This window comes from Gossypium raimondii, chromosome 12 (assembly GCF_025698545.1).
Source record: "Gossypium raimondii isolate GPD5lz chromosome 12, ASM2569854v1, whole genome shotgun sequence".
Lineage (NCBI taxonomy): Eukaryota > Viridiplantae > Streptophyta > Magnoliopsida > Malvales > Malvaceae > Gossypium > Gossypium raimondii.
In genome coordinates this window covers 9,062,759-9,076,944 of record NC_068576.1, presented here as the reverse complement: position 1 = coordinate 9,076,944, position 14,186 = coordinate 9,062,759, and the positions used below count along the sequence as shown (strand labels likewise).

The 14,186-nt window shown below is 29.8% G+C and overlaps 1 protein-coding gene and 1 long non-coding RNA gene across 2 annotated transcripts; one reads left to right on the top strand and one right to left on the bottom strand.

Annotated features, from left to right (window-relative positions):
• Positions 1–376: 376 nt before the first annotated feature.
• Positions 377–2,011, top strand: LOC128035367 (uncharacterized). The gene is made up of 3 exons (XR_008191783.1): positions 377–589; positions 708–776; positions 1,855–2,011. It is a non-coding gene; the product is annotated as an uncharacterized LOC128035367 (long non-coding RNA).
• Positions 2,012–7,616: 5,605 nt separating this feature from the next.
• Positions 7,617–13,879, bottom strand: LOC105763161 (zinc finger CCCH domain-containing protein 14). Its single transcript, XM_012581285.2, has 3 exons — positions 13,728–13,879; positions 13,010–13,607; positions 7,617–8,105 (listed from the first exon to the last, which is right to left on the bottom strand). Exons 2-3 carry the CDS (start codon positions 13,592–13,594, stop codon positions 7,830–7,832), a joined length of 861 nt encoding a protein of 286 aa, XP_012436739.1. The 5' UTR covers positions 13,595–13,607; positions 13,728–13,879; the 3' UTR covers positions 7,617–7,829.
• Between the last annotated feature and the right edge of the window lie 307 nt (positions 13,880–14,186).

The window sequence follows — 14,186 nt, the reverse complement described above, 5'->3', positions numbered from 1 at the left end:
GGTTAAGTACCCTAGAGTTTGTTTTAGGTCCTAAGTTCGATACCCTTGTATTGAACCTTTTATTTAATTTTGACTTTATGTTGAGCTTGAGCCTTAAGGCTTAGATTATTTAATTAGTTGGGTTGTGACAACAATGAGCTTGGTGGTACAGTGGTTAAGCATTTGGTTATGTCTTGGTCTTGAGTTCAAGTCTTGTTATGTGCAAGTGTGGAATTTTTTTGGCTTAGGTTTTTTTAGTTATGGAGTTTGTTGTAAATTCTAAGTCTGGTGGGTGGTTTTGGATCAAACTAATCTTTTAAATATTTTATTTTATTTTATTAAAAGAAAATCCCTAAACTTTCTCTTTGGGAATCGTCAAAATCACCCTCCCTTTTTTAGTCTGCACGTTCTTTTCTTTCTTTCAATTTTGTTTCATATTTTATTTCTTTTCTTTTATTTCATTCATCCTTTTTGCCAACATGCCCCCTTTTATTTTTCTATTGAATCTTTGCAAATTCTTCTTTTGTTGCGTAAGTACACCATTCAGGCCTGTTGTGACCCTGGTTTTCATTCATTCTTTTTTTTTGTCGTAGTGGTCTTAATCATGTTGGTAAGTTGTGGGAAGGTTGACTCTTTTCTAAGTTGAGGTTTTATTTTTCTAAGCGTAAATCTGTTGGTTAATGATTTCTTTTGATTGATTTGGTGTTGTGGTTTGTGATTGTGGTTAGGGGAAGAGCGTGTGGTGATAGACGATCCTCCAGCAAATTAAGTTTTTGGAGGAGTTGCTGTAAGTTACGGTAAGTGTTCGTTATTAATTTAGGGACTGTTTTCTTGAGAGGAAAAGTGAATTTAAGTGGAAATATTTGTGCTAAATCGAAGTGTAAATGTTTGGTTTTGGTGTTGTTTGTAGGGTTCTAAGTGTTCGGTTGTATGTAGAGCAGCTTCAATATTAGGTGTGTGAAAACAACCTTAAAACTCGATAGAAAAATGATAAATTGTCAAACAGGGGGATATTTTTGAAATTACCCAGTGCCACATGGCCGTGTGATAGACCGTGCTACACGGCCGTGTGTTTTTGCAGCCCATGTGGTTAGGCCATGTGGAACGCATGGCCGTGTGAAATTTTGTAGGTTTTTGGGCCGTGTGGGCCACACGATTATATGGGCCCATTTGGATCATTTTTAGGCCCGATTGGGGGCCATTTAAAAGACTCAAAGGAATCGTATAGGGTTGGAAAAGCATAAGTTTAGTACGTAATTACATATGGATAAGCTTAAAAGTATGCTAGGTAGGATAATTTATAAATGAACCATAAGCTATGTTATGATCTACATGAAAATATGTGTATATGCCTGTTATATGCTATGTGATATAAGTATGTATGATATATGATTATGATATGCATGTGCTTTCGGGGTGGGTTATGATATGACGAAGGAAGTGCTATATGGTAGCTTGTACTGCAATTATGGCAGCTAGACCGCAAATTTATGTATAGTAGCTTAGCTGTAAATATATGAGTGGCACACCACCACATATTGGTGTGATTGGATGGATGGACTCTTGTAGTCCTATATGGTGTGATTGGTTGGACGAAGATGGTGTGTAGTTGAATGGGGTAAGATATGATATGTTATGTTATGTTTTGATTCGATATGATATGCTATGTTCTAATCTCATATGTTATACTACTATTCGATATAACATGAAATGTTATGATATGATAAGATGCGATTCGTATAAATCTAGATATGTTATGAAATATTTGGAAAGATATGCTATGAAATGTTCTGTTACACGTTTATAAATGTACTTAAATTATGGGTCAACTCGTACACTGGGCTTAAACCTCATGATCTGTACGTTTTGTTTTAGGTAATCCTCCGACCTAGGAATGGACAGTGACTCCAAAGCTCGGGTTTCACGATTTTAGATTATGCACTATGAACTTTTCTTTTTATTTGTTCATCATGGATATTTTGGACTGTTTTGGGTTTTTTATTCTTCTTATGGACTTTTTAATTTTTGGTTAGTTCGTTAGCATTATTTTGATATTTACTAAGCAAAGGTTTTAAATGGCTAAAAGTGTTTAACTTATAATAATTAAAAATGAATCACGATTTTATACACAAAAAGTTATAAGGTTTTTTGCTGCAAGACTAATTGAGGTTCTCCCAAAATGTTTACTATACAAAATTTTTCAAGTAAGTTGGTTTTGGTTTTAACAATACAATTAAGTTGTGATTTCAGAAATTGTTGTGTTTTCAAAAAAATTGTTCAATTAAAATTTTTGTTCGTTGAAGTGGCTTTCCTTCTAAGTTAAACATTTGTTTCTCTTGCTTGTACGATGTAATCTCTATAATCTGACCGTAACGTTTAGGCCGTGTATGGGGTGTTACAATTTCGGATACGTCTCACACAAAACACAAGTACTTTTTGAAAAATATTATTACCATAAATATTACAAACTGATTCGATTTTTGAAATTTTAAAATTTTTTCTATAACTAAAAATTAATTTTTTAACATGATTTTTCTGATACTCACCACCAATGCACATTGTCTATGGACTCTCACTATTGTGGATAAGTTGTTGTGGATTGAAGAACTTTCTCATCTGCAACAATTTTAATGGTTTAAGGTTTATTAGTTTATGCAACTATTCGTTTTCAAACTTGAGTGCATCTTTAATCATTTCTCTTTACTTGTTAATTTTATTTGCAAATAAAGAGATATTATATTTTTTCAACAAGTGTTTATTGTATTTGTAATTTTCTATCGAGATAATATGATATAGGTTGAAATTGCACTAACAAATTATGAATTAAAACAAAACCAATTAGGTTCTAAGTATAATTTTATTAATTTTTTTAAATTATACCTAATTTAATTTTGAGTCACTTGTTCATGTCATTCTTAGTTCGAATCAATTTTTGATTCATATCAATTTTGAGTTCAAATCACTTTTAGGTTTGAGTTTAAATTGTTAGAATTATTACTTTTGATAGTAAAATTAAGTTGGATTGAGTTTTTAAGTAATGTACATTAGTATTTAAAGTTGAAGAAATGGAATAAAACTGATAGTTTTTAGTGTTTGCTATTTTAATATTTGCTATTTTTAAAAGTTTTGTTATTTAAATTTATGTTTGATGCTTAAGTTTAGGAACATATTGTTAGTGAGTTGTTGTTTTCACTTAGTATAAATCGTGAACCTTATTGAATAATATTCATCAGTTCAATTTTATTTTCTGATAAAATACCAAAAATTGGTAATCAAAGCTTTTTTCTTAAAGGTCCTGTGTTAGTGTTTGTTGCTTTATGGAAGCTGAAATTAATTTCTTTTCGATTACGCTGCCTATTTTTTATGGAGATAATTATCAGGTTTGGGCAGTGCGAATGGAGACTTACATGGAGGTTATAGATCTTTGGGAAGTAGTGGAAGAAGACTACGAGATTTTTACATTGCCTACCAACCCCACCGTGGCATAGATCAAAACACAAAAAGAAAAAAGACAAGGAAATAAAAGGAAAAAACCTATTTATTTGTTGCAGTTTCACCAACTATTTTCACACGAATTATGTCTCTAAAGTCAGGAAAGGAGATATAGGATTATCTCAAGACTGAGTACGAGGGAGATAAGAGAATTCGTAGGATGCAAGTGTTGAATCTTATATGTGATTTTGAACTGCAGAAGATGAAAGAGACTGAGACAGTCAATGAGTATTCTGAAAGGCTTCTTAACATAGCCAATAAGGTCAAGCTGCTAGGTTCATCTCTAGTAGATTCAAGGATTGTGGAGAAAATCCTTGTAATAGTACCTGAAAGGTTTGAAGCTACCATCACCACCTTAGAGAACATGAAGGATATGTCAAAAATTACTTTGACGGAACTCTTAAGTGCTTTACAAGCACAAGAGCAAAAGTGTGTAATGAGGCAATAAGGAGCTGTCGAAGGTGCTCTACCGGTTAAGCATCAAGATGATGGAAAGAACAGGAGGCTAAAGAACAAAAAGATTCATGCTGTGAATGGAGAAAGCTCTGCATTTGGGAACAAAAGTAAAATTAGAAATAGAAGATCAGGAGTAAAGAATGATTATCCTCTATGTCAACATTGTGGCAAGAAAGGTCACCCTCTTTTCAAGTGCTGGAGAACACCAGATGCAAAGTGCAACAAGTGTAACCAAATGGGACATTAAGTTGTTATTTATAAGTACAAAAATCAGCAACAAGGAGATGAAGCACAAGTAGCAGATCAAGAAGAATAATATTAGCTTTTTGTTGCAACTTGTTTCACTAGTCGCGAAACAAATGAAAGCTGGCTCGTTAACGGTGGTTGCACTAGTCATTTGACACATGATAAAGAGTTGTTCAAAGAACTGAAGAGTACCGAGTCCAAGAAGGTCAGAATTGGGAACGATGACTACATTGCAGTCAAATGAAAGGGTACTAGAGCCATTACAAGCTATTCAGGTACCAAGTTTATTACTGATGTTTTATATGTATATAATATTGATCAAAACCTGCTTAGTATTGGTCAATTAGTAGAGAAGGGATTCAAAGTGAAGTTCATGAAAAAGGCATGTGTGCTAGAGGATGCTATAGGACAGAAGATGTTTGAAGTTAAGATGGTAGGAATGGAGTTTTTCCCTCAATCCTGTGCAAGAGGAGCAATCAACTTTTCTAATCAAAGAAAGCCTCGCAATGTTGTGGCATAAAAGGCTCGGACACTATCACCATCAGGGGATACTGCAGATGAAGTCTAAAAGGATGACAATTGATCTTTCGTAACTTGTTGATTACATACCAACATGTAAAGCTTGTCAATTTGGAAAACAAAAAAGAAAGTCATTTCCCAAGACAGCATGGAGAGACACTTGTAAGTTTCAATTGATTTACATAGAAATTTTTGGACCTTAAAGAACTCCTTTATTAGCTGGTAGTCAGTATTATGTTGCTTTTATTAATGATTTTACAAGAATGTGTTGGATTTTCTTCTTAAAATTCAAATCAGAAATGGCTAGAGTATCCTAGAAATTCAAGAAGACTGTGGAAAATCAAAGTGGCAACCACATTCAAATATTGAGGTCCGATAATGGCAAGGAGTATACTTCAAAAAATTTCAATGCATATTATAAAGATAGCATTGAGCATCAGTTAGCAACTCCCTATACTTTGCAACAAAATAGATTTAATGAGAGGCAAAATAAATACATCTTAGACATGACTAGATGTTTGTTGCATGAGAAAAATTTATCCAAAAAGTTCTGGGTAGAAGCAGCTCATACTGTGGTTTTTCTGCAGATAGTTTGCCCACAAAAGCAGTCAAGGATCAAACACCATATAAGGCATGGTATGGTCATAAACCATCTTTAAATTTTCTCAAAATATTTGGTTGTTTGTGTTTCACTCACGTTCCACAGATCAAGAGAGACAAGTTAGGCAAAAAGGCACTTCCATGAGTCTTTATCGGCTATAGCACTATTCCAAAAGCTTATAAAATTTTCCAACCGCAGTCTGAGAAAAATTTTATAAGTAAAGATGTTCATTTCGTGGAAGATGAAAAGTGGAACTGGGATGAGAAAAGTGGCCAAAGCACAACAGATCTAAAGCTTAATTTTCCTGTTTCAACCACAGATAAAGATGAAAATTGGCTGAATGAGTTGGTGGATGATGCTCCAACAAAAGGTACTAGGTTGTTCACTGACATTTATACAAAATGTAATATAATTGTATGTGAACCTGTAGATTTTGTCACAACAATGAAGGACATAAAATGGGTGGCTGCAATGAATGAGGAGTTGTCCATGATTGAGAAAAACAAAACATGGGAGTTGGTTGATCGACCCCATGATAGGAAGGTGATTGGATTCAAGTGGGTGTATGGAACCAAGCTTAATGTTGATGGCTCAATCAACAAGCACAAAGTAAGACTTGTGGTCAAAGGCTATACACAAGTTTTTGGTATGGATTATTCAGACACCTTCGCATCAGTTGCTCGTTTGGACACCATAAGACTCTTACTTGCTGTAGCTACTCAAATAAATTGGAGAGTGTATCAGCTTGATGTAAAATCAGCTTTTCTAAATGGCACTTTGTAGGAAGAAATTTACGTTGAACAACCTGAAGGTTTTGTGAATAAAGGAGAGGAAGATAAGGTGTTTCTTCTCAATAAGGCCCTTTATGGGCTGAAACAAGCTCCAAGAGCTTGGTACAGTAAGATAGATGATCATTTGCTGAGCTTGGGTTTTGAAAAAAAATCTGTCTAAGACCACTCTTTATGTCAAACGTTAGAATAATGATATTTTCATAGTCTCTCTTTATGTTGATGATCTCTTGCTGATGAGAAATGATGCATTATTGCTTGAGGAAATCAAGCAGGAGATGATGAAGGTTTTTGAAATGGCAAATCTCGGATTGATGTCATTTTTTCTTGGAATGGAAATTAAACAGGCTAAGCATGAAGTATTCATCTGCCAGAAATAATATGTCAAGGAAATCTTGAAGAAATTCAAACTTGAAGAATACCAAGAAGTGAGTACTCTTATGAATCAAAAGGAGAAGTTGTGTAAAGAAGATGGAGTTAATAAAGTTGATGATGGATATATTAGAAGTTTGACTGGTTTCTTAATGTATCTTACAACAACACATCCTGATATTTTAAATGATGCATTGTGCCAGTGAATTGCATCTCAAGGCTGCCAAGAGAGTAGTTCGTTATATCAGAGGCACGAGTACTTTCGGTGTTAAATTCACAAGAAGCAAGGAGTTCAAGCTTGTTGGCTTTTCTGATAGTGATTGGGGAGGTTCCATTTATGACATGAGGAGTACATCAGGCTATTGTTTTACTTTTGGATCTAGTGTATTCTCATAGAGCTCGAAGAAGCAAGAAACTGTGGCTAAATCCACTACTAAAGCAGAATTTGTTACTGCAGCAGCCGCTGTTAATCAAGCTTTGTGGTTGAGAAAGTTATTAAGTGATCTTAACCTTGAACAGAAGGAAAGCACAAAGATTTTCGTTGATAATCAAGCTGCCATTGCAATTTCTCACAATCTAGTATTGAATTCATGGGAAGACTAAGCATTTCAATATTAAGCTTTTCTTTTTGAAGGAAGAACAAAAAGAAGGTAACATTATACTGGTTTATTGCAAAACAGAGGAGCAGGTTGTAGATATCTTCACCAAGCTACTCCCAGTAAGCAAATTTGAAGTTTTGAGAACAACACTTGGTGTTTGCAGCTCCTAAAGCAAGGATTGTTAGTTGATGTGTTTAGGACTACTATTTTTAGTGTTTGCTATTTTTAGGAGTTTTGTTATTTGAATTTATGTTTGATGCTTAAGTTTAGGAACATATTGTTAGCGAGTTGTTGTTTTCACTTAGTATAAATTGTGAGCCTTGCTCAATAATATTCATCAGTTCAATTTTCTTCATCTGATCAGTTTTCTTTTTGATAATATATAAACAAAAACTATTTAAATTAATTTCAATTATGTAATAGATAAATAAATAAAAGCAGAAGAAATGTTTATTTATTTATTTTGCATTTGATGCATTTAGCAATTATCATTTCCTCTTATAAACAATTCTCCAACATAGTCCAATTAATAAAGCAGATAATATCTCCCCCAAAAAGAGCAAATTAAATCACATAAATTCTTCCTTCAAATTTAAAAAATAAATCACATAAATTCAATAAGTAAATCTCTTTTACGAGGAAAAATTATTCTCATAATTATGACCTTGAACAGAATGAGTTTCCCGCAGATATTTCTGATATTATTAGAATCAATTTATTCACATTTCTCTGTTTAAGCCAAATAATTGGTATTAAGCCGGAATTTAGTGGTGGTTGTTATTCGGTAAGAGAGTGACGGAAGTGGCACCTGTGACCGTAGGGACAGATCTGACCAGCGAGGACCATTCGGCAAGCCTGGGTCTTGTACCTTGGATGCCTAATAACAGGGCGTAACTCGGTGATGCCATGGGCAAATTGGCAATGCTCACCGTAAGGACAGGACCCTATCTCGTCCCATTTATCACACAGTTCTGTCTTAGCCATTCCTTGATTGTATACATTCAATTCAATCGCCTTTTCTCTCCTCCACTCTGATGACACTTGCACCCCAAGCTGTAGATTTACTGAGTTATTATTTATTTTCTTCATAAAGCCATGGTGTTTGCATGGCTAATGTAAAAGAATAATAAGGTAAAAGTATTATGGATTAATCTGTATTAAGAATTAAATTGCATTTTATTTTTTTATTTAAAAAATAGATAAATTAGTCTCTGTACGTTAGATCAAAAAGTAAACCGACTCTTCTGCTAATTTTTTTTTATCTATTTCTATTATTAAAAACTGGTTCATGTATGTTAGCATAAGGTAGACGTATCACGCTCATATCACTGTCTGATTATTCCGTCAATTACGCCAATTTTTAACAGTATAAATTGATGAAATTTTTAATAGAAAGAATCAATTTACTTTTTAAACTAACATATGGAAACTAATTTACTCATTTTTATATAAAAATACAAATGTAACTTAACTTTTAATACAAAAACTTAATAGTATTCAAATAAACAAATAAGTTACATGATGTTTTGACAATATTTTAAAATTCATTTATATTGTTAGAAAGGTATATACGCATTAAAGTTGGTGAAAAGAATAAAAAATTTGAATTGTCTTTTAAGGAAATATTAATATATATATATATACATATATTTGAGAAATCGAGTTTTTTTTAAGGGAGTATAGATTTTGTTCCTTTAAAAATTCTATAAAATGAAAGATATAAATGCTTTTATTGTAGTATAAGTATCAATATTATATATTAAGTATGAATTGGTGTCACTAATTAACTAAGCACTAAGCACCAATGATCGATTACGTGATGGTAAAAATATCCTTACTTTACAAAGTAAATTATATTATTTTGATGATATTTCTTTTTCATTTTATATATTTTATATAGAAAAATATACACATAATAAAATTTAAATTCAGGCCTTTACAGCTTTCCAACATCTATACTTTACCATTAAACTAAAGTCTTATTTATTATTTATAAATATATTTGTTACATGATTTTGTTTCCTATATCATGGGTATGCCATAATCTAATTTAACTTATATTTTTACTTTTTCTTTTCAATTGAATTTTTGTTATTTGACGCGCATTAATTCAATCAAATAAATTTACCAACAAACTTAATATGTAAACGATATATATATGTTTATTTGTTTTTCTACATGGATCATTATTTATGATCTATATCTATAATTATAAGTTATATAAAAACATCGATTTGGAAAAACTTTTGAACAGGTTAATATAACTTTTAGTTGTTTATTATATCATTAAAGTTTTCATTTTAAATATTTTTACTATTAATAAGATTTATCAAATTTATAGTTTTAATATTACTAAAATAGTTGGTTAAAATATTTACTTTATCATACTTATAAATAAGAATTTATATTTTATAAATGAATTTATATAATAAATAAAAATCAAATTTTATATTAATTTATTTATATTTAAAATATTATTTTATTAATAAAAAGTAAAAATTATATTAAATTTGTTTTAAATAGAACATTTTAATTATTTATATAATAAGTAATTTTATATTTCATATATAAATTTTATAATATAATCTAATATATTATATTTATATTAACTATATGTTATCTATAAATTATTATCATCAACTTATTAACTATTAAGAAAAAATTTGAATAGCGAATAATTTAATTTATAACATATCCATTTTACAGCCTTTTACAAATGCTTTAATAATCATGATTAGCAGTTTTTATTAGCAGTATATTTTCATTATCAAAATAATTTATATATGTTAATTTAATTACAAAAGTAAAATTATATTGTATATTGAATACGGTAAAAATTATAGGCGAATCTAGGGGATAGTAGGGCCTAGTCCCCTAAAATGGAAAAATATTATTTAAGTACTTTAGAAATTTTAAAATTTTAAATTAGTAAAGGTAAAATTACACTTTGGCCCTTTAAAATTATAAAAATTTGATTTAATCCTTTAAAAATTATAAAGATATAAACTTAAAATTAAAATTTCATTTTGTCCCTAAAAATTTTCTGACTTCACCCTGGTAAAAACGATTTAATTAAATTTTTACTATCGTAATATTTGCATGGTTAAGTATATTTTATTATATTTCACACCTCTACATAAAATAAATATATACTTTTGAAAAAAAGAAATAATAGTTATCTTTAAAAAAATGAAAGTTATTAATAAAAGCAGGCTGTGTTTTAAAGACTAAAGTAGTATGTAATCTTTGTAAAATGAATATAAACATTAAAAATATATAAATACCTTAATATATTATTATTTAGTGGATGATTTATTGATTCTATTGTATTTTTCTTGGTTAAATATAATTTGACTTATTCAGCGCTAAACTTAATCATATATTTTGTTATTAGTATAGATAAATAAATATGGGTGGAGAAATAAAAAAAATTATAAATACAAAAGTACTTCAAGTTGTATTCTATCTATTGGTTAGGTGAATATCTCTTTTAGGAATAGTATAGGTTCGAATTCTCGTTGTACCAAAAAGAATTATGGATATAACTAAAGAAAGACTTGTTTATAGGTTGACTACCTGGCCAAGTCAAAAGGTTCGCCCAAAATTTATAGTAATATATAATGAAAACATTTTAAAAAATGTTAAGATGGTTATATATAAAATTTTAATAAATAAAATTTTTATAAAGTATTAAATTTTAAATTAAAAATAATATATATTTAAAAAAAAAGTTAAGGGTGAGCCTAAAATGAGCTTAGGTTAAGCATTTTACAAAGATGAAAGAGTTTGAGCAAATTTTAAGTTCACATTTCGAGTAGGGCTGGACTTGAGCAAATATAAAGTATATTAATATCATGCTTAAGTCTAACTCGACCTATTCCAAACCCTCCGATCGATCCATGAGCATCTCTAACTAAAAATAAATATATAAAAAAAATCCTTTTTGCGAATAATTAATTTAATTTGCAACATTCATTTTTAAAATTTAATACAATTAATCTATACAATTATATATAAAGGAAGGCCTTAATGGACACTTGTCCATTATATATATATATATATATATATATATATATATATATATATATATATATACAATAATCTCTCTATCTTTTATATTATAGTAATGGTTAAATTTTAATTTGACCCTTATATTTTGTTTAAATTTAAGATTTAATTTATATAATTTAATTTTGACATTGTTTGGTGCCTCAACTTTTATAACATTATTAGTTAATTTAAATATTCTATTCTAATTAAAATGATGTGGTGAACTTTTAAGAATTATTAGCACCATTAAAATTTTGCATTAAATTCAAGTCTATTACATTTTTTTGTTATATGGATACCTAAATTTTAAATTTAAAAATAGGGACTAAATTCTTTAAAATAAAAGTATGAAAATTAAATTCCAAATTATAATCTTTAAATTTTTACTCTAGGATTTAATAAAAATTAAATAATTAATCCAACGCAAAGTGTGAGTGAAAACCATATTAGTTATACTATCACTATGCTAATCTAAAAATTTAACTATGAATAAGATAATTATTTATATTAAAAATATGGCAAGCCTTCTATGTGAGTAAAAACTAAAATTAGAAATACATGGAAAAAGTTAGTCCTATTTATTAAAAAAAAGGGTAAACTATATTAGTAGTCACTCAATTATGGTTTTTTAATCACTTAACTATGAAAATTACAAAATGATCACTCAACTATTCAATTTTGTCTTTTTGGTCACCTAAATATCTAAAATATTTGAGTGTTTTCATTTTCACGTTAGTTTGATGGTGACCAACAAAAGATAAAACTGAATAGTTGAGTGACCAAAAAAGAAATTTATTAATAGTTGGGTGACCATTTTGTAATTATTCATAGTTGGGTGATAAAAAATGAAAGAAACCAAAGTTGAGTGACCTCCACCATAATTTACCCTTAAAAAAGTAGGAAGCTAGAAAAACTGATTTTTTTTGCAAAGGGTTAATTTTAATTTAAAATTAATAAAATTCATATATATATATATATATATATCTATCTTTATAGTTATATATTTTTGTTCCAGAATTTGAGTTTTATTTTATTTTATTGATTAACTTACTACTCATATCAAATTCAATAAATTTTTAAAGTTTAATCTAAATTTATATAATTTATACTATTATTTAACCCCTAATTGAGTTGGTGCACGAGTCAATTGAACAACAATACAGTTAAAAATTACTAAACTATCCTTACATATTTTGATATAAGTTATATTCTAAAAGGGTGGATTTTATATTTTCAATAAAACCGAATAAAATTTGCATATGTTGAAATTTGAACTCATACCACCAATATTTATAAAATGTTTTCTTTACAATTTCAATCAAAGATTTATTTTGATATTTTTATACATTTCGATGGTATTGCACAAATTTTCACTTACATTATTTGCATATATTAATAATGCCGTTAATTGAGATAGTGTCACAAATCAACTTGATATCAACTCAAGAAAAATTACAATATTATGATGAAAAATAGAGTACATTTAAAGTTCTTAATTTGATGTATTTACTTATTTAAAATTTCTTTTACTCACAATTTAAATTAATTTTTATTTTAATTAATTTCATACTTATGTTATTATTAATAGTTTATTTTAAACACACTCTTTTGTTCTAAATATATAATTTCTACGCAATTCATATATGATAGTTTTTCTTGTATATATTTAAATCATTGAAAAAAAACTAAGCTACATCAATGTAATTGAAAAAATAACAGATATAATCACTTTTTAAAATATAAAATCAAAATCATTTTATTTTTATATGTAAAAAATTATTCATATTTTATTTCGAAAATAGTATCCATGTTTTTTTAATGTATTGTGTATATATATAAAATTGTCAACTTGATCATTTCTCTCGCTGGCAGGAAATGAAAAAAAAAAAAAAACACAATTAACTCACAAACGGATTAACGACTCGCTGCTGGTTTCTCGGACTTTGTTGGTGGTTGAGCTTAAGATAATTACTAGACCTCACCGAAACGCTCTTCGGCAGTTCTTTGCGTTGCAGGTTCCGGTTATTCATGACAGCCATGGACGAGAGATTCAAGAGCTTCATCAACTCATTGTTGGCCACGAGAAGATCGCTATTTTCTCTACGTAGCGTCTCAATGTCTCTATTGAGAGCTTGGAGACGAGCAAAGCAAATGTTATAGTGGTCGCAAAGTTGGTCGTACTCGAGGACGAGACGAGCCTGCTTGAGGCGGTGTTTGGTGGCTATGGCGTCGGATGTGAGGTTGAGATTAAGGTGGGAGTCATTGGATGAAGAGGAAGAGCAAGAGGAAGGCGAGAGGGGAAGGGAATGAGGTGGGAATATGAAGTTGTACATTGAAGAGAAGTCGGCTGCTATATCTTGATGGCACTGTTGGTGGTTGGTTTGAAATGGCGGTGGTGATACATAGTTTTGGTCGTAGATGGTGGCACATGAGGTGGCTGTGGCGGCGAAAATGGTGTCTTGATCAGAAGATAAAGATGTTATTTTCTCCATGATGAATATCGTGCTGCACTAGGTAAAATCAAGACCAAGCATCAAAGTAGAAAATAAATTAGACCATGTATAGAAACAAAGATGAAATCATTTTTATATTATAAGGTCTAGTTTCTAAACCCATATTTTGTACCTAGGAATTTTCCAATTTAGAAGGAGGAAGGATTGAAAAATCCCATTAAGGAATCTTGAATAAATAGTTAAAAAAAAAAAAAGCCAAAGGGGATGTGGAACAGTTGGCGTAGAAGGAAGAAAAGGGTGAGAAAAAGGGGATAAAATATAGAGATCTTTATATGGGAAGAGAAAGTGTTTGGTTGGGGAGAATGTTTTGGCGTAGTATGAAAGAATGTGAGTTGGAGAAGAGATTGGTTAAGAGGGGATTTTGTTTCCTTATTTTTGCTTACTATCATTGAGTTAGCTAAGATTAAGAGAGATGCTTTTTTGAATGCCATTTTTTAAGTAAGGTTAATAATTATCATTGTTTTGTTGCTTCTATTTCACAGCTTTAACTAACCATGGCCCCCCTCGTCAATCAACATATATATATATGTCGCCTAATATCTTATTCTATAATCAACAACCACTACCACTA